Here is a 25,757-nt window from a genome sequence, read left to right on the forward strand (position 1 = left end):
CAGAGGCAGACCACGGCCATGCCCTTCAAAAGTGGGGAGCACAACCCCTCCCTCCGTGTTTGAGGGTAACAGGACACCCCGACCTTATGTGTCTGAGAGAATCCCAGTACTACCCTCTGGGGTCTAGGGGAAATCATTGATGTTGGGAGTCAAGCCGGCACCTGGCTTCGCTCTTTAGAGGGCAGGTGACACCTCCTCACCTGGGGAGCTTTGGTTCTTTCACTCATTCAGTAGGTATTTATTGATCACCTATTAAGTGTCAAGTATATTTCAAGCACCCCGGATACAAAGTCTTTCCCTGCCTTGGTGGAGACCTCAACCTAGTGGGGTAGGTGGGCACTAATCCCAAATTGACTGTAAAATTTGTTTTTAAAAAATATGTGTATGTATGTATATGGCTCTTTCTCCAGATAGGGAGTCCCGTCACATCTCGGCAACTTTGTACAATCCATTCTCCTGCCTCCCCAGAATCCCAGATTCCCTCAGTCTTCTCGAAAGACTTCCCAGGAGAGCCCAAACGCGTCAAGGTAGGCTCTGGGGCATCTCGGAATTATCTCGGTCTCCCAGCCTGGGGAAGACAGCAGAGAAGGTTAGGAAGGGAGAAGAGGAATGAGAGGCCCCGGCGCCTCTTTCCCGGGTAAGAAACTGTAGGCAGCGCTCCTGACAATTCGCCATCTGTTTGGTGGCCGGCAGTGGGCAGGGTTGTAGGGAAAGGGACCCCTGGCAATGGTGAAATTTTCTTCAAGCAACGAAAGGTGCTCTTGCAAACCGGCCAGCGGTTTGGCAGTAGGCGGGGCTGCAAGTGGAAAGGATTCCTGTCCGCGTTTCTGCGCGAGGCTTCAGAAGAGTCCACCTCGGTTGGCAGGCGTAGGCTACTGTGGGCGGGGCTTTGAGTGAAAAGACGCTCTGATGTCTAACTTTGGGAGGCTCGGTTTGCGGCTTGGGGCGGGACCTCAGGCAGGCTCGCCAACCAGAGCTTGGCTGAGGCGGGGAGGTGGGCGGGACTTTTAGAGGGAAAGGCCAGTCAGACCAGTAGGTCTGTGGGTGGGACTTAGGTTTCTGTGGGTCAGAGGTAAGGTTCCGCGCCTGCGTGGGCCACGGTCTGTTGGTTGCTGCCCTCTCCTCCTGGCTGGTTGAGGGTTTACCCGGCCGAGCTGCGCAATGCGGAGGCTGCAGGTGGTGCTGGGTCACCTGAAGGGCCGGCCCGCTTCGGACCCGGAGCCGCAGGCCGCCCCGTGTTGGAGCGGCGCGCGGCGGGCGTCCGCAGAGGATGTCGTGGTGGTGCACGGGCGGCGCACAGCCATTGGCCGGTCGGGCCGCGGCGGCTTTAAGGTGAGGCACCTGGGCTCGAGAGCCAGGTGTGAGATGGAGGCCCGGGGTGGGCTGGGGTCTGGCTCCTCCGTTCGTTTCCCTTCGGCGTCGGTGGTGGCTTTGCGCCCGATCTGTGACCGCTCTGCCCCTTTGGGGGAGGGCGAGGCTTTGGGAGCTGGGATACGGACTTGGGATCCTAGCGGTCGCTCTTTCGGCTGTAGGACACCACCCCCGACGAGCTTCTCTCCGCCGTCATGACCGCGGTTCTCCAGGACGTCAAGCTGAGCCCGGCCCAGCTGGGAGATATCTGCGTGGGTGAGTGGACCACCCTGGCCCTGCGCTCGATCCTCGCCTTCTCATCCCGTCAAAGCGCTCCTCAAACACCTCCCTCCGTTCAGGCGCTTTCCAGGCGTCTTCAGTGAGGGGAATGGCGACAGACTGCACGCAGATAAGTGTAATCATCTTTTTAGGGCTATAGACTCCACCACCCCTCCCACCCCCGCGTCCAGGCACTTTCTGTGCCGGCTCCAAGCACATTCTTCATATTAAGTATGATAGGAAGTAGGAATCGCAAGGGACAAACATTTCCACGCCAGAGTCTTGGTGCCAGGGTTTGAGAACACTCTAAGGGACAGGAGTCTGGGTTTCTCTACCCATCCTGATGTCCTGTCTATTGCCAGGGTAGAACAGAGGGAGCATCGAAAAACCATCAAAGTCCAGCTTTACAGTTAATAATGGAGAAACTGCCCGGGGGATTTGCGGCAGAGCTTGGACCTGAATCTAGGACCTCTTGACCTTTAGTCTAATCTTTTTCCCCCACCTAACATTGTATGGTAAGAGTCTCATCACAGAGGTGCCACCCCTAGGTGGGGGATCACAGTTCAACCCCTGGAGTGTGAGTAGGTGGAGGACAATCAAGGAGGTGTGCATTTTCAGAAACACTTTGCTAACTGACAGGACTGCCTCCTCCGACTTCAAGCTTTGCACTACATTCTTTCTGTGTTACCTTTAAAGGCAGGCGACCTGCCCAGAGTGTGCCGATTTGGAAAAGCAGGGTGCATGGGCAGGGGATCATGGGCCTCTCAGGGACTGGATCTAGTGTCTGACCAGCACACGCTGCTGTGTAGCTGGCTCACTCTGCTCCAGACCTTGACATTCCAGTGGTTCTGAAGGAGGATTTGGAACGCCCCCTGTCTGGTCATCACAGCCGTACCTTAGTGCCCAGAGCACCACCTGGCACTGACTGGAGGTTTGCTCTCCACAGGAAATGTGCTTCAGCCCGGGGCCGGAGCGATGATGGCCCGAATCGCCCAGTTTCTGAGGTAAACTTTTCTAGTTCTTGCTCTGGGTTGGCTATTCGGACTCTTGCTTGGGCTCCGGCCCCAGAGAACTCAGCCTGCTGGTGGGAGAAGATCAGGGTCTGGTGGACTCCAGACCCCGACACAGCCAGGGTGCTCGGCACCCTGTTTTTCTGGATGCTACCTTTCCCCTACTTTGAAAGGAGGATGTGTTACTCGTGCAGAGCCGGGACAAACAGCCTTTGGGCCTGAGCAGAAAGTCCACTGTGGCCCAATCTTTCTTAAGCCTAAGTCAGCTTGTTGCTTTGGATTTTGTAAGTGTGAACTCTGTAAATATTTACCTGTAAATATCCAGGCAGGCACATTGAAGAGAGCTTTTTAAATGCTAGTTGGGTAAGCTGGCGCCTCCAAAGCAGAGCTCATCCACAGAGACTTGGGAATGGGCCAGAATCCAGGGGTCGCCCAGAAGGTACCCTGGTGAATTGCCCTGTACCTCTTATCCTAAGATGGGGGAGGAGCTTTAAATTATTTTCATGTGTAGATTTAAGAACCACTTAGCTCTATAATCCCAGTTGGATGGAGAAGCAATAATAGGAACATGAACTAGTGAAGGCACAGGAAAATGAGAAAAGATGTGGCGACTAGGAGACATTCAGACTGCTTAGCCTAGAGTTCAGAAGGTTCCTCGGTCCGGCTCCGGATTTGCCTGCCAGTCTTACCTGCCTGCTGCTGCTGCTTTAAGCCACCCTGTCTGCCCACTGCTTTCCCTAAGCTGGTCAGTCTACTGTCCCTGCCTCCCTTCTCGCTAGTTAAACTCTGACCAAACAGTGTCACCACTTTCACCAGACTTTGCTGAGCACCCAAGGCTTAGCAAGAGGGCCCCTTCTTTTCCAGTCGCTGGCTACGTGCTTCCTTTTGATGTGCTTTGCTGTCTTGCTCTGTTGCTGTAGATGTGGCTAGTTAATTCACTTTCTGCGTGTGGTTGGGCGTCCTCTCGGGCGCTGTATTTCCCTGCATGTCAGCGTCCCTCACACAGAGTCAGTGTTCACTGATCACTGGGTGGATTGGGTGAAGGGGCAGTAATTAAGTAGTAGGGTGTTAGGGGACCTGGGAAGGGTAAACAGGCCACAGGTGCCTAGGACATTCTCCACCCAAGAAGGTTTCAGCAAAACCTGGCCTGGCCTCGAGTCCAGAGGTTCCCAACTCGGGTTATGTGCTAGAATCAGCAGGTTTCACCCCGAGGTTCTGAGTCTGTAGGTCTCGGGATTTGTGCAGGACTTTGTGCCCATGGCCAGCTCAGATTACATTGGCAGAGGTGGCTCTACCAGCTTCTAGGGCTGAAACCCATGTGAAAGCCTGGGGGAACCCACCCGAAGGAGGGATGTTAGAATACCTAGTACCTGTCAGGGTTCTTTGTCCAGCTGGGAACAGGCTTTCCACAGAGAATGGTGGGAACATAAAGGCTGAGAGTAGGGATGGTTTCTGGCCTTATATTTTAGGCATTCTTTTTTTTTTTAATTGAAGCATAGTTGATTTACAATGTTGTATTTCTACTGTATAGCGAAATGATTCAGTTACACATACATTTATATACATTCTTTTTAAAAAAATATCCTCCATTATGGTTCATCACAGGATAGTGACTGTAATTCCCTGTGCTACACAGCAGGACCTTGTTGTTGATCCATTTTTATATAGTAGTTTGGATCTGTCAGCCCCGAACTCCCATGCCATCCTTCCCCTAATCACTGCCCCCATCACAAGTCTGTTTTCTGCGAGTCCATTTCTGTTTTGAAGATAAGCTCATTTGTGTCATATTTTATATTGCACATGTAAGCGATAGCATATATTTGGCCTTCTCTGTCTGGCTGACTTCACTCAGTGTGACAGTCTCTATTTAGGCCCATCCGTGTTGCTGCATATGGCATTATTTCACTCCTTTTATGACTGAGTGATATTCCACTGTATACACCCATCACATTTTCTTTATCTACTCCTCTGTTGATGGATATTTGCATCGCTCTCATGTCTTGGCTATTGTAAATGGTGCTGCAGTGAACACTGGGATACATGCATATTTTTGAATTATAGTTTTGAATGGATATAGGCCCAGGAGTTGGGTCGCTCAGTCACACGGCAAGGCTAATTTTAGCTTTTTGAGTCCCCTCCATACTGTTTTCCCTAGTGGCTGCACCAATTTACATTCCCGTGAACCATGTAGGAGGGTTCTGTTTTCTGCACGCCCTAGCCAGGATTTGTTATTTGTAGAGTCTTAAATTTACAGTTTGTATTTTATATTGGAGTACAGTTGATTTACAATGTTGTGCTCATTTCAGGTGTACAGCAAAGTTATTCAGTTATACATGTAAATATATTCATTCTTTTCCCATATAGGTTATTACAGATTATTGAGTCAAGTGCCCTGTGCTATATATAGTAGGTCTTTGATGATGTATCTATTTTATATATAGTAGTGTGTATATGTTAATCCCAAACCCCTAATTTATCCCTCCGCCCACGTTTCCCCTTCGGTAGCCATAAATCTGTTTTCTAAGTACATTTCTGTTTTGTAAATAGGTTCATTTGTATCATTGTTTTAGGTCCCACATACAAGTGATAGCATATATTTGTCTTTCTCTGACTTAAATCGTATGATCATCTCTAGGTCTGTCCGTGCTGCTGCAAATGGGATTACTTTGTTCTTTTTTGTGGCTGAACAGTATTCCATCATATATATGTACCACCTCTTCACTCACTCCTCTGATGATGGACATTTTGGTAGCCTCCATGTTTTGGCTAAGTGTAAATAGTGCTGCAGTCAACATTGGATACATGTATCTTTTAGAGTTATGGCTTTCTCCAAATATATGCCCAGAAGTGGGATTGCCAGATCATTGTTAGCTTTATATTTAGTTTTTTAAGAAACCACTATACTATTTTCCATAGTGGTTGCACCAGTTTTCATTCCCATCAGTGGTGTAGGAGGGTTTGCTTTGCTCCATGCCCTCTCCAGCATTTATTGTTTGTAGACTTTTTGATGATGGCCATTGTGACTAGTGTGAAATGATACCTCGTTGTAGTTTTGATTTACATTACTCTATAATAAGTAGTGAGGTTGAGCAGCCTTTCATGTGCCTCTTGGCCATCTGTAATGCCTTCTCTGGAGAAATGTTTGTTTAGATCTTCTGCCCAGTTTTTGATTGTTTTTTTTTTTTTTTTTTTTTATACTGAACTGCATGGAGCTGTTTTTGTATTTTGAAGATAAATTTCTTATTGGTCACTTTGCAAATATTTTCAGCCATTCTGTGGGTTGTCTTTCATTTTGTTTATGGTTTCCTTTGCTGTGCAAAAAGCTTTTTAAGTTTAATTTGGTCTCTCTCTCTCTTTCTTTTTTTTCTATTTTTACTACTCTGGGAAGTGAATCAAAGAAAGATATTGCTGCGATCTATGTCAGAGAGTGTTCTGGCTATATTTTCCTCTAAGAGTTCTGTAGCATCTGGCCTTACAATTAAGTCTTTAATCCATTTGTATTTATTTTTGTGTATGGTGTTAAAGAGCATTCTAATTTCATTTTTTTATTAACACATGGAGCTGTCCAGTTTTCCAAGAACCATGTATTGAAGTCTGTGTTTTCTCCATTGTGTGTCCTTGCCTCCTTTGTCATAGATGAGGTGACCATAGGTGCGTGGGTTTATCTCTGGGTTTTCTATCCTGTGCCATTGATTTGTATTTCTGTTTTTGTGCCAGTACCAAAACTGTTTTGATTATTATAGTTTTGTAGTTTAGTCTGAAGTCAGGGAGCCTGATTCCCCCAGCTCCATTTTTCTATTTTTTAAAAAAATCATTTTGTGGCTGGTGATGCACTGCACATTTATGTATTTGTTTGGCTGCACTGGGTCTTAGTTGTGGCACATGGGATCTTTAGTTGCCTCACGTGAACTCCCAGTCATGGCAGGTGGAGTCTAGTTCCCCGACCAGGAATCGCACCTAGGACCCCTGCACTGGGTCCAGGTTCGTTTTTCTTCCTCAAGATTGCTTTGGGTATTCAGGATCTTTTGTGTTTTCATACAAATTGTAGATTTTTTTTTCCCTAATTTGTGAAAAATGCCATTGGTAATTTGACAGAGATTGCATTGAATATGTAGATTGCTTTGGGTAGTATAGTCATTTTGATAATATTGAGTCTTCTAATCCAAAAACAAAGTATATCTCTCTTCTGTCTGTGTTATCCTTAATTTCTTTCATCAGCATCTCACAGTTTTCTAAGTACAGTATAGGTCTTTTGCCTTCTTAGGTAAGTTTAATCCTAGGTATTTTATTCTTTTTGATGTGATGGTATATGGGATTATTTCCTTAATTTCTCTTCCTGATTTTTTATTGTTAGTGTATAGGAATGCAAGAGATTTCTGTGTATTAATTATGTATACTGTGTAATTACTGATTCATTGATGAGCTCTAGTAGTTTTCCGGTAGAGTATTCAGGATTTTCTGTGTATAGTATCAAGTCATCTGCAAACAGTGATAGTTTTACTTCTTCTTTTCCAACTTGGATTCTTTTTATTTCTTTTTCTTCTGTGATGACGTGGCTAGAACTTCCAAAACTATGTTGAATAAAAGTGGCAAGAGTGAGCTACTTATTTTGTTCCTGATCTTAGAGAAAATTCATTCAGTTTTTCACTGTTGAGAATAATGTTAGCTGTGGGTTTGTTATATATGGCCTTTATTATGTTGAAGTAGGTTCCCCCAAGCCTACTTTTTGGAGAGTTTTTATCATAAATGGGTATTGAATTTTCTCAGAAGCTTCTTTTGGATCTATCAAGATGATCATAATGGTTTTTATTCTTTAGATTGTTAATGTGGTATGTCACATTGATTCATTTGCATATATTGAAGAATCCTTTGCATCCCTGGGATAAATTCCATTTGATCGTGGATTTATGATCCTTTTAGTATGTTGGTGGATTCGGTTTGCTAGTATTTTGTTGAGGATTTTTGTGTCTGTGTTCATCAGTGATATTGGCTTGTAATTTTCTTTCCTTTTTTCTTTAAATATTCTCTCTCTCCAGTTTATTCTTTTCTTTAAAAATTTATTTATTATTGGACTTCCCTGCTGGTCCAGTGGTTAAGAATCTGCCACCAAGGTAGGGGACACAGGTTCAATCCCTAATTCGGGAGGATTCCATATGCTGCGGAGGAACTAAGCCTGAACGCTGCAAGTACTGAGCCCACGTGTCTAGAGCCACTGCTCTGCAACAGGAGAAGCCATGGCAATGAGGAGCCGGCGCGCTGCAACCAGAAGAAGCCCCTGCACAGCAACAAAGACCCAGCACAGCCAAAAATAAATTAAGTAAAACATTTAAGATAGATCATACACTTTTAAAGAATGTTAGTTTGGGCTGCACTGTGCGTTCATTGCTGCGTGCAGGATTTTTGGTGGTTGTAGTGGGCAGGAGCTGCTCTTCATCGTGGGCTTCTCACTGTGGTGGCTTCAGTTGTTGAGACTTGCAGATCCCAGAGAGAGGGCTCGGCAGGTGTGGCCCACGGGCTTAACTGCCCCCTGCGTGCAGAATCTTCCCGAACCAGGGATCGAGCCCGTGTCCCCTGCATTGGCAGGTGGATTGATTTTTAACCACTGGACCACCAGGGAATTCCTGTAATTTTCTTTTTTTTGTTGGTATTTGTCTGGTTTTAGTATCAGACTGATGGTGGTCTCATAGAATAAACGTGGGAGTGTTCCTTCCTCTGTAATTTTTTGCAAGAGTTTCAGAAGGATAGGTGCTAGCTCTTAATGTTTGATAGAATTCACCTGTGAAGAATTCACTTCTGTTTGTTGGAATTTTTTTTTAATCACAGTTTCAATTTCAGTGCTTGTAACTGGTCTGTTTGTATTTCTCATTTCTCCCTGGTTCAGCTGGAAGGTAGTACCTTTTCTAAGAATTTGTCCGTTTCTTCTAGGTTGTCCATTTTATTGGTGTATAATTGCTTGTAGTAGTCTCTTATGATCTTTTGTATTTCTTTGACATCAGTTGTAACTTTTTTCATTTCTAACTTTATTGATTTGAGCCCACTCCCTTTTTTTTCTGCTGAGTCTAGCTAAAGATTTATCAGTTTTGTCGATTTTGTGTATCTTGAAAGAACCAGCTGCCACTCCCATTGACCTTTTGTATTGTTTTCTTCATCTCTGTTTCTCCTCTGAGGTTTACGATTTCTTTCCTTCCACTAAGTTTGTGTTTTATGTGCTTTTCTTTCTCTAGGTGCTTTAGGCATAAGGTTAGGTTGTTTAATTGAGATTTTTCTTGTTTTCTGAGATAAGACTATCACTGTAAACTTCCCTCTTTTAAGTGCTTTTGCTGCACTGCATAGGTTTTGGATTGCTGTGTTTTGATGGTCATTTGTTTCTAGGTATTTTTAAAATTTCCTCCTTGATCTCTTTAGTTATCTGTTGGTTGTTTAGTAACATGTTGTTTAGTCTCTATGTGTTCGTGTTTTTCAGTTTTTCCCTGTAATTGGTTTCTAATATCATAGCATTGTGGCTGGAAAAGATGCTTGATATGATTTCAATTTTATTAAATTTACCAAGGCTTGATTCGTGGCCCCAGATGTGATCTGTCCTAGAGAATGTTCCATATGCACTTGGGAATAAAGTATATTCTGCTGTTTTTGGATGGAATGCTCTATAAATATCAATTAAGTCCATCTGGTTTAATGTATCATTTAAAGCTTATGTTTCCTTACTGATTTTCTATCGGGGTCGTCTGTCCCATTAGTGTAAGTGGGTGTTAAAGTCCCCTACTATTATTGTATTACTCTCAATTTCTCCCCTTTTTTTCTTAAACTTTTTATTTTGAGATAGTATATTTGAGATAATCATATGCAATTTTAAGAAAGAATACAGAGACCCTCATGTACTTTTTCCCTAGTTTCACCCAGTGGGAACATCTTGAAAAACTATTGTACAATTTCCCAACCATGATGTTGACATTGATACCATCAAATTACAGAACATTTCCACTACCACAAGGACCATTTTACAGTCACACCCACTTTCCTTCTCACTCCTCCGCTCCCTGATCCCTGGCAACCACTAATCTCTTCTCTATTTCTGTAATTTTATTTCAAGAAAGGTATATAAAGGGAACCATACCGATTGTAACCTTTTGGAATTGGCTTTTTTCACTCAGCATAATTCTTTGTAGATTTCATTCAGATTGTTGTATCAGCAGCGTGTTCCTTTTCATTGCTGAGTAATAGTCCATGGTGCACAGGTGGGGCCCACCCTCCCCAGGGCTGCTGGACTGGGTACAGAGGTTAAGAGGGAACCTGGCCTCATCTTGAGGGCCTACTGTGAGCTAGTTTGTGTCCAGCACACAGGTGGAGCTTTTCAGAGGTGGCATTGATGCATTTCCTATCTCTGTGCCTCGTACAGCCCTTCTTGGAAGTAGAACATGTGAAGTGCCATAGTTGTAGAATTTGGAGCAAAATAAATTTTGTGAACACTCTTCTAATTGCAAACAGACATCTTTGACACAATCTGGGAAACTTTAACATGGACTAAATATTAGATTATTTAAGGGTTATTGTTATTTTTTGTTAGGTGTGACATTGGCATGCCAGTTATGTAAAAACAATGTCATTCATTGGCTTGGCAGGTTGAACGGGTTGCTAGTGAGAGGACATTGCATCTGAGATTTGCTTTAAGCACTACAGCCTTGGGAAAGATGTGGGAGGGGGAGAAAGGAAGCACTGTTGACTAGTGTTGACAATAGAGGAAGCTGGGTGATTCGCATGTGGGAGTTCATTATAGTATTCTCCCTACTTCTGTGTGTGTCAGGACATTTCATAAAAAAAGGCCTTTGAGTGTGCAGTGTTACTGAACCCACATTCCACAACTGGAGAAAGGTGATCTTGTCTTATTGCAGTGTCTGGTCTGTGGCTCCCATTGGTTTGTTTGAAGCCAGTATTTAGCAGTCGTATGCCAGGAGACTCCTGGCTGGAACCAGTGTTGTGGAATCTCCAGCTGTGAATTGTATCAGCCTTGGTCATCCTGCCCCAGTCCTCTCTGATTTGCACGTATAATTCTGTTCTTGAGGTGTCACCAATCTCTGCGGAAGAACTGTTCGTGGCTTCATGTGAGAATTGTTGCCCAATCTGGGGTCAGTCCTGATTCCATCCCACATTCACTGGCTGTGTGACTTGCAGAAGTCCCTTTGCCTCTCTGGGCCTCGGCTGCATGGCTATAAAATGGAGAAGCTGGCTGTGATGCCCTGAGGGTTGAGAGTGGCAGGGTACCCTCCATATCCTGTCTGGCTTTGGAGTGGGCCATGTGGGGAGGAGGGTGAGGGTGGAAGTGCTTTGGCTGACTTGACCTACCAGAGCAGTTGCTGTTTCTTGAAAGCCTGCAGATGAGGCTCAGAGAGGTTAAGTGACTTGGCCAGGGCTTCACAGTAGTGGCACTGATGGAGGTGAGGTTCAAACCTGAGACTCTCTGGTACCATGCCTGTACCACGGTGCCTCTCACAAGCAGGGTCAAGAGGACCCTCAGGAATCATAGGGAGGATCTGTCCTCCTGTGAGAGGTGCTAAGCTCTGTGTGAGTGTGCAGTCTGGTGATGGACTGTCCGCAGGGTCAGGTCAGGCTGAGGCTGCCCAGCCCCTGGCAGGCCCCTCCCGCCTCCCACAGCGGCCGTGACCGAGGTGAGCATGTTTTCACGCCCCGTTTTCACTTTTATGGCTGTTAGCATTTGCTGTAAACGTTGAAGTCCTCCTGTGTTGGGTGCGTCTATATTTACATTGTTATGTCGTCTTCTTGGATTGATCCCTCAGTTGTTATATACTGTCTTTCCTTGTCTCTTGTAACAGTCTTTTCTTAAAAGTCTAGTTTATCTGATATGAGTATTGCTACTCCAGCTTTCTTTTGATTTCCATTTGCATGGAATATCTTTTTCCACGCCCTCACTTTGAGGCTGTATGTGTCCCTCGGTCTGAAATGGGTCTCTTATAGATAGCATGTATATGGGTCTTGTTTTTGTATCCATTCAGCCAGTCTGTGTCTTTTGGTTGCAGCATTTAAATCTTTACATTTGAGGTAGTTATCCATATGTGTGTTCCTATTGCCGTTTTCTTTTTTAAATATTTTTATTTATTTTTGGCTACATCAGGTCTCCGTCTTGGCACATGGAATCTTCATTGTGACTCGAGGGCTTCTCTCTAGTTGTGGTGCATGGGCTTAGGTGCCCTGTGGGATCTTAGTTCCCTGATCAGGGATCACCCCCACTCCCCTGCACTGGACGGTGAATTCTCAACCCCTGGACCACCAGGGAAGTTCCGCACCGCCACCTTATTGCCATTTTTGTCATTGTTTTGGATTTGTTTTTGTTGGTCTTCCTTTCTTCCATTCTCTTCTCCGGTGGTTTGAGGACTGTCTTTAGTGTTGTGTTTGGGTTGCTTTTTCCGTATGTGAATCTATCATAGTTTTGGTTTGCAGTTCCCATGAGGTTTCGATACAGCGATCTATATATGGACAAGGTTAAGTTGCTGGTTCTTAATTTCAAATGTGGTTCCCATTTCCTTCGGTTGTACTCTCTTCTGCTCATGAGTGCTGACTTTTTAAAAATTTGTTTTGTTTATTTGGCAGTGTCGGTCCTAGCTGTGGCATGGGGGGTTTCTTGCTGTGGTGCTCAGGCTCCATAGCTGGGCTGCGTGGGCCCAGTCGCTCCATCGCATGTGGATCTTAGTTCCGGCGCCACAGATCGAGGTCGCATCCCCTGCGCTGCGAGGCGGCTCTCCAGCCACTGGACCGTCATGCTTGCTGGTTTTGCCATCCTGTTTGTGTGTGGATGGTTTCCTGTTACTTTGTTTGCTTTTATTGGAGAGCTTTCCCATTTTTTAAATTTTCTTATTAGGGAATTAGTTGGTTTTGTGGTGCTGAGTTCTCTTAGCTTTTGCTGGGCTGTAAAGCTTTTGATTTCTCCGTTGAATCTGAATGAAAACTTTGCTGGGAATTCTTGGTTGTCGGTTTTTCCTTTTCATCACTTTAAATATGTTGAGCCACTCCCTCTCCTCAGATCTGCATTGCTGCTAATGAAATAACCTTGAATCAGTTGATAACCTTCTGGGGATTCCTTGTATGTTATTTGTTGCTTTTTTATTTGTTACTGTGTCGGGTGCTGAGCCTTCGTTGCTGCTTTCTCTCTGCGGCGAGTGGGGGCTGCTCTCCAGCTGCAGCGCACAGGCGTCTCTTGCTGGGGAGCACGGGCTCAGGCTGCGGGCTTCAGTAGTTGTGGCACACAGCTTCAGTTGCTCCACAGCATGTGGGATCTTCCCAGACTCGGGATGGGAACCCGTGTCCCCTGCATTGGCAGGCGGATTCCCAATCACTGGGCCCCCTGGGAAGCCCAGGCAGGCTGTCTTCTGATGGGTGGGTGGGGCTGTGTTCCTATAGAGTTGGTTGTTTGGCCTGAGGCTTTCCAGCACTGGAGCCTGCAGGTTGTTGGGTGGGCCCTGGTCTTGGTGCCGAAATGGGGGCCTCCAGGAGAACTCACACCAGTCATATTCCCTGGAGGCGCCACTATCCTTGTGCTTGTCCTGAACCTCAGCTGGTGAGCTGCAGCCGCCCTTTGCCTGCCCAGGAGACCCTCTAAGACCACTAGGTGGGCCTCGCCCAGGTTCCTGTAAAGGTGCTGCTTTAAGCCGGGCCCCAGTGTGCATGAAACCGGCTGTGTGCCCTCACAGAGGGGGTCTCTGTTCCCCCAGCCCTGTGGAGCTCCTGCACTCAAGCCCTGCTGGCCTTCAAGGCTCAATGATCTGGGGGTTCTTCCTTCTAAGGCCAGCCCCTCAGACTGTCTTGGAGGGCTCTTTTTATGTGGGAACATCCTGTGTAGTCTGCGTGTGTTTAATATTTGTTGGTGCGAGAACTCTTCACAGTATGTCTGCCACCTCTTTCCCTAGTGTGTGCTGGCCACTGTCCCCTCTGACAGGGGGTGTGACTGATGCAGTGAGCAAAGCCTGCGCTGGGTATTGATCAGGGCCTCCACTCTGCTCTGTGGTTGCAGTGGCCTGTCAAGGCGCAGTCTGCTCCCTAGGTGTTGGAGTAGAGGCCCTCAGATCACTTCCTTAACTGTGTGTGTGATATGCGGTATGAGGGAGGCGGGGAGGGAGCACTCCCACTCAGAGAGAAACCAGTGAGTATTCCCACTCCGGAGCTATTCACACACCTAGAAACCAGTGAGTATTCCCACTCCGGAGCTGTTCACACACCATGGGTGTGCTCTGTTGTCGCCTTTCACCCGTGTGTGAGCTCTCAGATGACGCCATCGGTGCCTCTCTCAGCCCCATCCTAAGTGTGGGGATGCCGCAGTTGGCCCTGGCGTCTCTTAGGTGTTGTTTTCACCAGGCCACCAGCGTCCACCCACTGAAGTCATGGCCTGGTAATTATGGATCTGGACCCCCTGGGGTGCTGTGGAGCAGCTCAGACTCTGCCCTGGCCCCACCTCAGCGTGTGCATGTCCACGAAGTTCTCAGCTGAGAAAGCTAGACCTGTCTGGGCTGCAGGAGATGTTCTGCAGACACTGACTTCACAAAGCCCACTGTTGTTCAGTCGCTCAGTCGTGTCCCACTCTTTGCGACCCCATGACTGCACCACACCAGGCTTTGCTGTCCTCTGCTATCTCCCGGAGCTTGCTCAAACTCAATGTCCGTTGAGTTGGTGATGCCGTCCAACCGTCTCATCATCTGTCACCCCCTTCTCTTCCCGCCTTTACTCTTTCCCAGCATCACGGTCTTTTCCAATGAGTCTGCTCATTTTGGCCATCATCTTCAGCATCAGCCCTTCTAATGAGTATTCAGGGTTGATTTCCTTTAGGACTGACTGGTTTAATCTCCTTGTTGTGCAAGAGACTCTCTCAAGAGTCTTCTCCAGCACCACAGTTTAAAGGCATCAATTCTTTGCTCCCCAGCCTTCTTTATGGTCCAATTCTCACAACTGTACATGACTACTGGGAAAACCATAGCTCTGATTATACGAATCTTTGTCAACAGAATGATGTCTCTGCTTTTTAATATGTTGTCTAGGTTTGCATAGTCTTTCTTCCAAGGAACAACAGGTGTCTTTTAATTTCATGGCTGCCGTCACTGTCTGTAGTGATTTCGGAGCCCAGGAAAATAAAGTCTGTCACTGTTTCCATTTTTTTCCCTATCTATTTGCCATGAAGTGATGGGTTTGAATGCCATGATCTTATTTTTTTAAATGTTGAGTTTTAAGCCAGCTTTTTCACTGTCCTCTTTCACCTTAATCAAGAGGTTCTTTAGTTCCTCTTCACTTTCTGCAATAAGGGAGGTATCGTCTGTGTATCTGAGGTTATTGATATTTCTCCTGGCAATCTTGATTCCAGCTTGAGCTTCATCTAGCCTGGCATTTCACATGATGTACTCTGCATATAAGTTAAATAATCCCATCGTGGGGTGTAAATCTGTTGTTCATGCAGCTGGGAGGAGAGATTGCAGCTCTTCTTCCTTAGTTGCACCGCCTCTGAGGCTCAGCCGTGGTTTCAGCCCCACCTCTGCATGTGGGTCACCCTCTGGTCCCTGCTCCCAAGTCTGCCCCAGAGTGCATCAGCCCACTCTGGAAGGGAGGGGCGTGAGAGCCTGTCCTGGCTGGAGCCCTTCCGGGTGTCTAGGAAGGTAGGGTGGCCACTTGGGAGAAAGGCCCAATGGTGACCCCACCCTTTGCACATCACTTAGCAGTGGGGCTCCGCGTGTATAGTGGTCCCGGCTTCCTCCGTGAGCGTTCTCGGCTGCAGAGCTCCTCACTCCCGCCACCTCAGGCTGTCTCGTGGCAGCCAGCGGCAGCCCTCTCCCCAGGTCTGCTTTGAAAACCCAGCCGATGTGCACCAGCGGGCACGTGTCTCAGGCCGGGGTGTGGAGGGCTGGGGCCGGACCACCTGTGCGGGTCTCTCCGTCCTGCCTGCCGGTTGCTGTATTCTCCGAGTTTCCGAAGATCCTCTTCTGCCCAGCTGATCTCCCTGCCAGTGAGAGGGCTTCCCTACATGCAGGAACCTTCTCTCTTTCAGCTCCACCTCGGGGGTCTCGGTTCCATCCCACCTCCCCTTCCTTTTCCCTTCTTTCTTTCTCCCTACCTGGTTATGTGGGGGATCTGTCTTGCCTCTCATCCACGTGTCGTTTTGAATTCGAGTTTTGTCTGGATGTGCACCAAGGAGCGGGGTTCTTGGATCGGATGGCAGCTCTACTCTTAGCTTTTTGAGGCCCCTCCATACTGTTCTCCATAGTAGCTACACCAGCTTACCTTCCCACCAGCATTGTAGGAGGGTTCCCTTTTCTGTACACCCTCTGTAGTACTTGTTATTTGTAGACTTTTAAACGATGGCCATTCTGACTGGTGTGGAGTGACACCTCATTATACTTCTGACTTGCATTTCTCTAATGGTCAGCAATGTCGAGCCTCTTTTCCTGGGCCTGTTAGCCCTCTGTCACACTTTAGACATTTCTTTTGCGCTAGCTCTCTGTCCTGGCCACAGGCCCTCTTCTGTGTTCTTTAGGGCAGCAGTCTCCAATCCTTTCGGCACCAGGGATCAGTTTTGTGGAAGCCAGTTTTTCCACGAACTGGTGTATGGTGGGGGGATGGTTTCAGGATCATTCAAGCCCATTAAATTTACAGTACACACTGTTTCTATTATTATTACACTGTGTTGTATAATGAGACAATTATACAACTCACCATAGTGAATCAGTGGGAGCCCTGAGCTTGTTTTCTTACAGCTAGACAGTCCCATCTGGGGGTGGTGGGAAAAAAGTGCCTACTCCATGATCTCAGGTAGGTTGCTGTCACTGCAGAAAACCCTGCCTCATGAAGATTAGCTGTTGGAAATGGAAGCAGGTTTCTCAGTGCTTTTGTGGAAATCTCAGGATATTCCGCCTTGATTTGAACCCAGAAAGTGTGGAGATTTGACATTGTCTGAAGCATGACTTTTAAGGCCACCGTCATTTTCAGTCTAAAGCAGTGATCCTCTTCTAGCACAGCCAAAGTCAACTTCCCTGGCTCATTCACAAACGGGTTGCGGATCCATTCCTTCCCGGGTCGGGGGTCTTCTGTGGTCGGGAAGCAATGCTCAGGCTCTACTGAAAGCTGAGGTAGGTGATCATGCAACAGCTGGGAGAAAGAAGGCACGGGCTCAGTCTATTTCAGAATCTCTGCTGATGTTTGAAAAGTCCCAGCGTTTACCCACTGCCCGCACAACTCCAGTTTGGCTTTGAATACAGCCACTTTATCTGCCAACTTGAACACAGTTGTCATTCTACCCTAAAATGACAGGTTGAATTCCTTGAGGAGGTCAAGTGTGTCACTCAAGTAGGCAAGTTTTGTGATCCATTCTGCATCACTGAAATGTGGTGACTTTTCCTAAAAGCAATTTCTGGAGCGGCTCTTGTGACTCTGGCCAGTGATCTTGTGTATAAGACATGTGTGCTCTGAGTCCATCTCCTCAGAGAGTTATGTGAACAGACATGAGTTGTGGGCAAGTACCTTAGTCTGTCTGATAACTATAACCCCATCCTGCAGAACACTGTTAAGTTGGGGTGACTTTTTCAGATAGCCGGCATTTCCCTGTGGATGATGCGGTGTGTGGACTCACATTCAGAAGCTACCTCTTTGCCGTGAGTAGTGAAACCAGAAAGCCGTCCAGCCATGGCAGCTACTCCTTTCATGCGTGACACAAAAAGACCAATTCAGTTTTCCTGGTGTGTGATCATCCAGAGAATGGAATCTTTCTGCAACTGTAGTGTGGCTGGCAACAAAAGGGCACACAACATACGCTCATACACATCCTCCTCCAAAGTAGATTGCGCAGACAGGCACTGTTGCCTTGTCCAATTCGATAGACTTACCACCCTGGTCTGTGTACCACGGTGAGTCGTTTATCCTCTCTAACAGCTGTGTTGGGCTCTCCTGGTGGCTCAGATGGTAAAGAATCCACCTGCAAGGTGGGAGACCTGGGTTCGATCCCTGGGTTCGAAAGAGTCCCCTGGAGGAGGGCATGGCAACCCACTCCAGTATTCTTGCCTGGAGAATCCCATGGGCAGCGGAGCCTGGCGGGCTGCAGTCCGTGGGTTTGCAAAGAGGCAGACACGACTGAGCGACTCAGCACGGCGCACAGCACAATGTCCGCTGCTATTAATCTTCTCATCAGTTTGTCTAGTTACGGTGCTGTCTGAAAGAGGAACACGTGCCACCATTTACACTGCAGCCTCTCCTCTAAAAGTTCACAGCAGATGTCAGGCAGGATCAACTCTTTACCAATAGAGAAGGGCTTCTTAACTTTAGCTATAAGGTTAGCACTACAAATGATGCTCTCAGTACAGGTCCATTTGATGAAGTGAGTGGTAGCCTTCAGCAATTGCTTCTGTTCTTCATGTTTGAGTTTTTTCTTTGTAGAAATGCCAAAGGCCTGTCTGTCTGTCTGTCTGTCCTTCTGGCTGCGCTGGGTCTTCGCTGTTGCACCCAGGCTTTCTCTAATTGTGGCGAACGGGGGCTACTCTGTTGTGGAGCAGGGGCTCTAGGCACGTGGGCTTCAGTAGCTGTGGCGCTCGGGCTTGGCTGCTCTGAGGCATGTGGAATGCTCCTGGACCAGGGAGCAGACCCGTGCTCCCTGCATTGTTAGGCAAATTCCTCCCCGCTGTACCACCAGGGAAGTCCCAAGGCTTGTCTTCTCATGCAGGGTGCTTGGTCCCCACGTGGTGAAGCAGTTTTGAAGGGTTTTTAGCTTTGTTGGATAGCTGGTCACCACACAGTTACAAAGCAGGCTTGGAAAATGTGAGTCACTCGTTGTGATGAACCCATAATTAGGACTCTTGGCATTTTCTTTTAAATGCAGCTTTCTTTTTTGTTGGCAGTCTTAAGCATCTTCTGCTCTCTCATCATGGGGTCTTCCCACCTTTTAAAGAAGCTCCCCGGCGACGTTTGTTTTCTACTCTTTTTGGCTAGGGTTAGCTTGTGGGCTTACGAAAACGGAGACAGGTGCATGGTGTGGGAAAGAGGCCCAGACGGAAGTGGTCAATAAAATAATGGGCAAGCCACAGGCGGACTGAAGCGTCAGATTCTGACTTAAAGCCTGCCACCAGACGCAGCTTAACTGCCGCTTGCCCCTCACTGACAGGGCTCTGATATGGCTCTACAGCTGATTTGTTATGGTCTGTGTGGTCAGACCTCTCTGCTAATGATAGATGTGTATTTGCAGCCACTCCCCACCCTAGCCTCACTGCCTCGCTCCACCTCGAATTGTCAGCCATTAGATTCTTAGAAGGAGCGCACAGCCTAGATCCCTCGCATGCCCACTTCACAGAAGGGTTTGAGCTCCTATGAGAATCTAAGGCTGCCGCTGATCTGACAGGAGGCAGAGCTCAGGCGGTAGTGCAGGCAATGGGGAGCGGCTGTAAGGACAAATGAAGCGTCACTCGCTACCAGCTGTCACCCGCCTCCTGCGGTGCCCGATTCCTAACAGGTCAGGGACCGGTACTCACCCACGCTCTGAGGGTTGGAGACCCTGGCTCTAGGAGAAAGAGGGTTGTACAGTTTCACTTTTGAACCTTCAAAGGCAAGACGAGACCCAACCAGTCTTCTCTTGCCTTTGGGCCGTGCTTGGCCTTGGTTGAGGAGAATCACGGGATGGAAGGGCATGTGCTTGCAGGGCCTGGGGCGCAAGCGCCTGCAGAAATGGATTTGCCCAGTGTGAATCGCCTGGAGTGCGGGCAGGGCTGCCTGTTTGTTCCCCTGGTCTTTCTGTCTGACCTCCCCCCACCTCCCCCACAAAGGGGCAGTCAGGCTGGCCAGGAGCCCAGGCTTGCTTTCCCTGAGCACTGGCAGAGAGAGGGGGCTGACTCTCTTGCTTCCTGTTTCAGTGGCATCCCGGAGACTGTGCCTTTGTCAGCTGTCAATAGGCAGTGCTCGTCGGGGCTCCAGGCGGTAGCCAACATAGCTGGTAAGTTGTGACTGGGTGGGCACCCCTGGCTACGACCTGGCCTTAGTCCTGGCTCCATGGGTTTGGGTCATCCTTGCCTGAGGGGCAAGCAGTAATTTCTGAGAGGACTGTACCCACAGAAAGCGTGGAGGAGCGCCCCCCTCCTCCCTGGGCAGCCCCCCAGCCTTTTCTGAGCACTCCTGGGTCTCCATCTCAGAGGCTGGGGCTGAGTCCCCCTTAGAGACCAGGTGGGGAAGAGGCTCCCCTGTTCCCAAGACAGATGGACTCTGGGGAAGGATGTTTATAAAATGCTTTTGTTGCAGGTGGCATCAGAAATGGGTCTTATGACATTGGCATGGCTTGTGGGTAAGAATTTCTTTCTGCCAGAGCTTATTAACCAACTTGTTACAATGAAACTAATGTTCCTCTCCTGATTCTCAGAGGCTATGATTTCATGCTTCTCCCTGCAGCCCTTTCAGGCAGCTGGGGGCGAGTGGTTCCTACAAATTCTGCTTAGAATCAGCCCCCAGCCCTGGCTGTTTGGGAACCACTCACACCTCTCAACACCAGAGGAAACTGGCTTTAAAGAGCTTTCTTTTCTTGGAAATCTGTCAGGCTGGAGATGTGGGCAAGCATTTTGAGAAAATGCAGCCCTGGGTTCCCGTCTGTGACAACCCTTGTTGATTCATGATGGTTGCTGAAAGTGGAAAAAGCAGTTTTGGTTCCCAAAGCCCAGGGCAGCTGCCTGCTCCAGGACTAGTTTGTTCATCTGACAGGCTGTCTGCCCCCTCGCCCTGTCCGAGGTGGAAACTTCCGCTGCCTCCTGGGCTGAGGGACACGGTCAGATCTCTGGTGCTTTGGTCTCTGACAGCTGTGACTCCCTCTTCAGCTGCAGTCCACGGAGCCCCACGAGTGCTGGGCAGCACTCCAGGCAGGGGAGGCTGGGTGGCATCTGGTGCTGGGAGCGCAGGCCCCTTCAGGCCTTCGGCAGGCTTGGGGGCCCGGCAGCCCCAGGATCCTGACCCGCGCCCTCTGCCTCTCAGTTCCTCTCCAGAGCATTTCTTCATCGGAGCCCTGCTGGGCCATCTCGGAGCTGTGCCAGTTGGCGCTGGCTGTACTGCCCGTGTCAGCAATTGTAGATAAACCCAGAGACCACACCGCAGGGACTTTGGCCGGGCAAAGGCCACTGACCAGGCTGCGCCCGGGCTTCTCACTCTCACTGGACGATGGATGGGGGTGTGTGTGGACTGAGGAGAGGGTTGGAGCCTTCATGGGTTTGACGGGGAATTTGAGTCCCCAAGCACGTGAAAGACCAAATTACAGGGTTTGAGGGTTTGGGCCAGGACAGTCCCCCGTGTCACAGGTTGACTCTTCCTCAGACTTTGCTCATGACGAGTGGCTCAGGATATTGTAGGTGGCAGTGGGCTCTGGAGCCCGACTACCTAAACTTGGTCCCCACTGACAAGTTAACTCAGCTTCTCTGGGCCTGGCATTGCTCACAGCGTTCTTAATACTTGGGAGGATTTTTCAAATAGTGCTGGGTGCATGAGAAGCATGCAGAGTTACGTGTTACCACCCTCTGAAGCCTTATATCCTGCCACCTCCTGAAAGCCCTTTGTGACCACACCAACTCCAGATCTCAGCCTTCCCTTCGGCTCCTAGCACCTCCTTGACCACACAGGTTCAGCTTGCTCTTTGACATCTGGCTTTTAGAATATTGGTCTCTTCTCTCTTCCGGATCTGTGGCCCCTGAGGGCAGGGCCTGGGCTTGTGAGACATGTTTTCCCCACTGTGGCCAACGCTAGGCCACTTTCCTTGGGAACTGCCGCTGGCTGAAGGCGCAGTTGTCTTAGGGAAGTGAGGCCCTGCCCGGGCACGTGGACTGTGCGGTGGTCGGGGTGGAGGTAGGGCTCAGCAGCCCTGCACCCCCAGCTCTGCCTGGCTGGCCCGGGGCTCCCTGGCTATTTACCAGCACTTGCTGGCACCCAGCTGTCTGCGGGGAGCCTGCTAATCACCTCCTCCTCCTCAGGGTGGAGTCCATGTCCCTGGCTGACAGAGGGAATCCTGGAAATGTTACTTCACGCCTGGTGAAGAATGAGAAGGCCAGAGACTGCCTGATTCCTATGGGGTGAGCACCGGCCTCAGCTCCCTGCCTAGCCCGGAGCAGGGCTTCAGGAGCTTGGGTCCCCTTGTGGCCCCCCGCCTCAGGCCTGGCTTGCTCTGCAGGGCCTCTGGGGATGGGACTTCCTGAGGCTCCCAGTGCGTCTGTGCCCGTGGGTTTCCAAGCATGGCCCAGCCTCTGGGGATGGGACTTCCTGAGGCCCCCAGTGCATCTGTGCCCCTGGGTTTCCAAGCATGGCCCAGCCTATCACTCCCACCCTAAGGGGCTCATTAACAAAGGCCTGAGGGCAGCTGCACCCCAAAACCTTGGCCTCAAAAGTTGAGGAAGCGGTAGGTATTTGCCCAGCAGCCATGCCGGTGAGGGCACTGGGCCCTGACAGGGCGGCATCGAAGGTGCCGTCGTTGCAGAGCTGCTGAGCACTGCGGCCAGCGCCACCGCGGGCCGTGGGCAGGGAGTCCTGGCTCCACAGCACGTGCTAAGGGACGCGGCTGCCTCCACAGCTGGGGACCATCTCCGAGGGAAGGCTTTCTGCAGGAAGCCTGGAAAGCCAGAAGGCTGGGCCAGAGGCCCTGCTGTGGCACTGGCCTGTGGGAGGCTGCAGCTCCGGGGAGCAGAAAGCTGGGTGTGGCCTCCCATGGGGGCCTGGGAGTCCTCGTCTCCTCACAGGAAAGCAGTTTCCCTTGAGCCGCAGGAGAAGCTGGCCAGGCCAGTTGGTGCCCCACCCAAACCCTCCTGTGTGCACGCTTAGAGGCCCAACTACGGTGCCTCTGCCTGTGCGCCTGGTGTCACTGAGACACAGGTCTCCCCGTCCCCGCCCCGTGTGCAGCCCTGGGCCCCACACAGACTCAGTGTTCCCCATCTGTGTTCTAGGATAACCTCAGAGAATGTGGCTGAGCGGTTTGGCATTTCGCGGGAGAAGCAGGACACCTTTGCACTGGCTTCCCAGCAAAAGTGAGTGCTGTCTGGGTGACATGCTGCAAGGGCTGGAGAGTGAGCTTTTGAGGCTGTTCTAAGTGTGCTCCCCAGGTGGCGCTAGTGGTAAAGGACCTGCCTGCCAATGCAGGAGACATAAGAGACACGGGTTCGATCCCTGGGTCAGGAAGATGCCCTGGAGGAGGAAATGGCAACCTACTCCAGTATTCTTGCCTCGAGAATTCTATGGACAGAGGAGCCCGGCAGGCTACAGTCCGTGTGCTTGCAGAGTCAGACACGACTGAAGCAACTCAGCGCGTAAGTGGTGTCAGATGGAGCTGCCCTAGGCTACTGCTGGGCAGCAAGTGGTTTCCAAGCCTTTGCCTCCCAGGTAGGGAGGTGGACCAGGGATGGTGCCACTGCGCACTTAGCCCTACGTCCCATTATAGTCTGAGTGTCTTTCCCCCTGGTGTGTGTGGCTGTGGAGGCAGTGGTCTCCAGCCAGGTGGGCCTCTCTGAGGCAGTGGTTTTTAGCCACTTGGGTTCAAACTCTCACTATAGAGTCGGGTAAAAGCTGTGGCTTCTTCCCCTGGGAATGCCGCTGGGCCTTTGCATATGATTGCAATAATCACCCTAAAATGCCTTATGCTTTTACACTGTTTAAATTCTAAGGTTCATCCAGTATTTTAGTGTATGTCATTTTTATTATTTTTTAAATGTTTATTTGGCTGTGCTGGGTTTCAGTTGTGGTATGTGGGAGGTACTGACCAGGGATCGAACCTGGGCCCCCTGCAGTGGGGGCACAGAGTTGTAGCAGCTGGACCACAGGGAAGTCCCTGTCATTTATAAATACATGGAATCACAGGAAACAGAGGGGATTGGGCTGGTGGGAGGGAACGGAAAGTCCATGGAAGCCAGCACGAATATTCCTGGGGCTCCAGCCTCAGTTGGCTTAATCCCTCTTGGGTGAAGGGCTCAGAGGGGAGCCTCCTGCTCAAACCTTCCCCTTTGAGGAGCTGGTAAGGCCGATGACCAGAAAGACCCTGTGAAGCCTGGGCTCCCGCTGCCCAGATAGTAGGGGCCCACACCAGGCCCTCTCCATACTCCCCTGAGGCAAGCGTGTCCCTGCCTTTAGCAGCCTCAGCTTGCACTTCTGTCCCAAAGGGCAGTGGGTGGGGGCGTCAGGGAGGGACCCCAGGAAAGAAAGTAACCCCATGTGAGCCTGAGCCTGGCTGTCCACGGTGCTGGCAGGGCAGCCAGAGCCCAGAGCCAGGGCTGTTTCCAGGCTGAGATCGTGCCTGTCACCACCACGGTCCGTGACGACAAGGGCACAGAGGAAAGCGTCACCGTGGCCCAGGACGAGGGCATCCGCCCCAGCACCACCATGGAGGGCCTGGCCAAGCTGAAGCCCGCCTTTAAGGAGGGGGGCTCTACCACGGCTGGTGAGATGGGGCTGCTGCACGCTGGGTGTCCTCCTCTGGGTGCTGGAGCCACCAGGCAGGGTGGATGGGGAAGGTGTGGACCACCTCAGCACGGCCCCCAGGCCTCCCTAACCCTGTGCTTTGCCTCCAGGAAACTCTAGCCAGGTGAGTGATGGAGCTGCTGCCATCCTGCTGGCCAGGAGGTCCAAGGCAGAAGAGCTGGGCCTTCCCATCCTTGGGGTCCTGAGGTCCTATGCAGTGGTTGGGGTTCCGCCTGACATCATGGGCGTTGGCCCTGCCTACGCCATCCCTGTGGCTTTGCAGAAAGCAGGTAAGGTGGCTCCTTCACCCCCAAGATTCAGATCCAGTTCCTGTTTCTTGTGCTGTTGCTGCCTGAGGCAGGTGGGGGACAGGTGCCTGGGGTGGTCCTATGGGTGCTGCAGAGTGAAGAGGGGGTGAAGACCAGCACCCCGACCCCCAGCCAGGCTCCACACACCCATCTTGAACAAAGGCAGACATAGCAGGCAGCCTACAGCCCATGGATGGGGCAGGGCCCCCGGGGAGACTGAGGATCCCGCTAAGGGGGCCGCTGGGTCAGTTCAGGTCTTTCCCCTGGGCCTGCAGGGCTGACAGTGGACGATGTGGACATCTTTGAGATCAACGAGGCCTTCGCCAGTCAGGTGAGCCTTTGTTTTGCAGTATGGCCTGGGGCCCCCAGTTGGAGCCAGGGGGCGAGGGGCAAAGGGGACCAGAGAGGGATCCGCAGCTGATGCTCCACCTCCCCCCAGGCTGTGTACTGTGTGGAGAAGCTGAAACTCCCCCTTGAGAAGGTGAACCCTCTCGGGGGTGCAGTGGCCTTGGGCCACCCGCTGGGCTGCACGGGGGCTCGACAGGTCATCACGCTGCTCAACGAGCTGAAGCGCCGCGGGAAGAGGTGAGGCTGACCCCGTGGGGGTGTCTGGGGGAGGTGTACGTACGCCCACATGCTCCAAGCTGAGGAGACAGGGGATCCTGGCCTGCAGCAGGCATCCGTCACCCTGTGTGTGCACCTGGGGCCCACACGCCCTGAGGTCTGGCGTCCTCTGGGCCCTAGTGCGCCCAGCTCAGCCTTCCTGGCGAGAGCTTGGTGGCCATGCTTCCACCCCACCTGTGTGTCTTCTTCCCCAGGGCCTACGGGGTGGTGTCCATGTGCATGGGGACTGGCATGGGAGCTGCCGCTGTCTTTGAATACCCCGGAAACTGACGGCGGCCCAGGGCGGAGGCGCCGCAGCGCTGCAGCATGGGAGGGATGGCAAGTCAAGACACCTGAGCTGATGTGAGCACACACAACGTGAACAGATGCCCCAGCACAGGAGCAGATGCAGAGTCAGGCCCCTCCGGCTAAGACACACCCAGCCCACAAGGCCACCACGTGATCCCTGGGGGCAGGCCCTGTGGATGGGGAGTGCCGCAACAGTAAATGGGCGGTCTTAACCTCGGTGCCTGTGGTTCTTCTGCAGGGCCAGTTCTCACTAGGCTGGTCCTGCCTCTGCTCCATCTGAACACTAAGTGCCCTGGTCTCCGCCCAGCGGACCCACCCTCGGCTGAGCCCTGAGGACACAAGGCGCAGGCCTGGAGGGGTCCCTCCGTCCCAGGAGCTGTTCAGAGGTCCCCCAGCAGAGGCCCGTGCCCAGTAAACCGCTCCAGAGCTCTGGGCCATGTTTATTTCCAGGACTGGGGGCTGAGGG

General features: G+C 50.4%; 1 protein-coding gene across 1 annotated transcript; it reads left to right on the forward strand.

The window, feature by feature from the left end:
• The first annotated feature begins 1,083 nt into the window (after positions 1-1,083).
• On the forward strand, positions 1,084-25,740 carry ACAA1 (acetyl-CoA acyltransferase 1). Its single transcript, XM_052641551.1, has 12 exons — positions 1,084-1,332; positions 1,533-1,626; positions 2,576-2,633; positions 19,517-19,596; positions 19,899-19,941; positions 21,605-21,703; positions 22,568-22,648; positions 23,861-24,051; positions 24,182-24,361; positions 24,655-24,710; positions 24,819-24,964; positions 25,198-25,740. Exons 1-12 carry the CDS (start codon positions 1,162-1,164, stop codon positions 25,271-25,273), a joined length of 1,275 nt encoding a protein of 424 aa, XP_052497511.1. The 5' UTR covers positions 1,084-1,161; the 3' UTR covers positions 25,274-25,740.
• The last annotated feature ends 17 nt before the right edge of the window (positions 25,741-25,757 follow it).

Source organism: Budorcas taxicolor, chromosome 1 (genome assembly GCF_023091745.1).
Source record: "Budorcas taxicolor isolate Tak-1 chromosome 1, Takin1.1, whole genome shotgun sequence".
Classification (NCBI taxonomy): domain Eukaryota; kingdom Metazoa; phylum Chordata; class Mammalia; order Artiodactyla; family Bovidae; genus Budorcas; species Budorcas taxicolor.

Coding starts and splice junctions, on each gene's coding strand:
- ACAA1 (XM_052641551.1), top strand. CDS start 1,162: ATGCGGAGGCTGCAGGTGGTGCTGGGTCACCTGAAGGGCCGGCCCGCT. Junction 24,362..24,654: donor TGTGGCTTTGCAGAAAGCAG/GTAAGGTGGCTC, acceptor CTGGGCCTGCAG/GGCTGACAGTGGACGATGTG. Junction 24,965..25,197: donor CTGAAGCGCCGCGGGAAGAG/GTGAGGCTGACC, acceptor CTTCTTCCCCAG/GGCCTACGGGGTGGTGTCCA.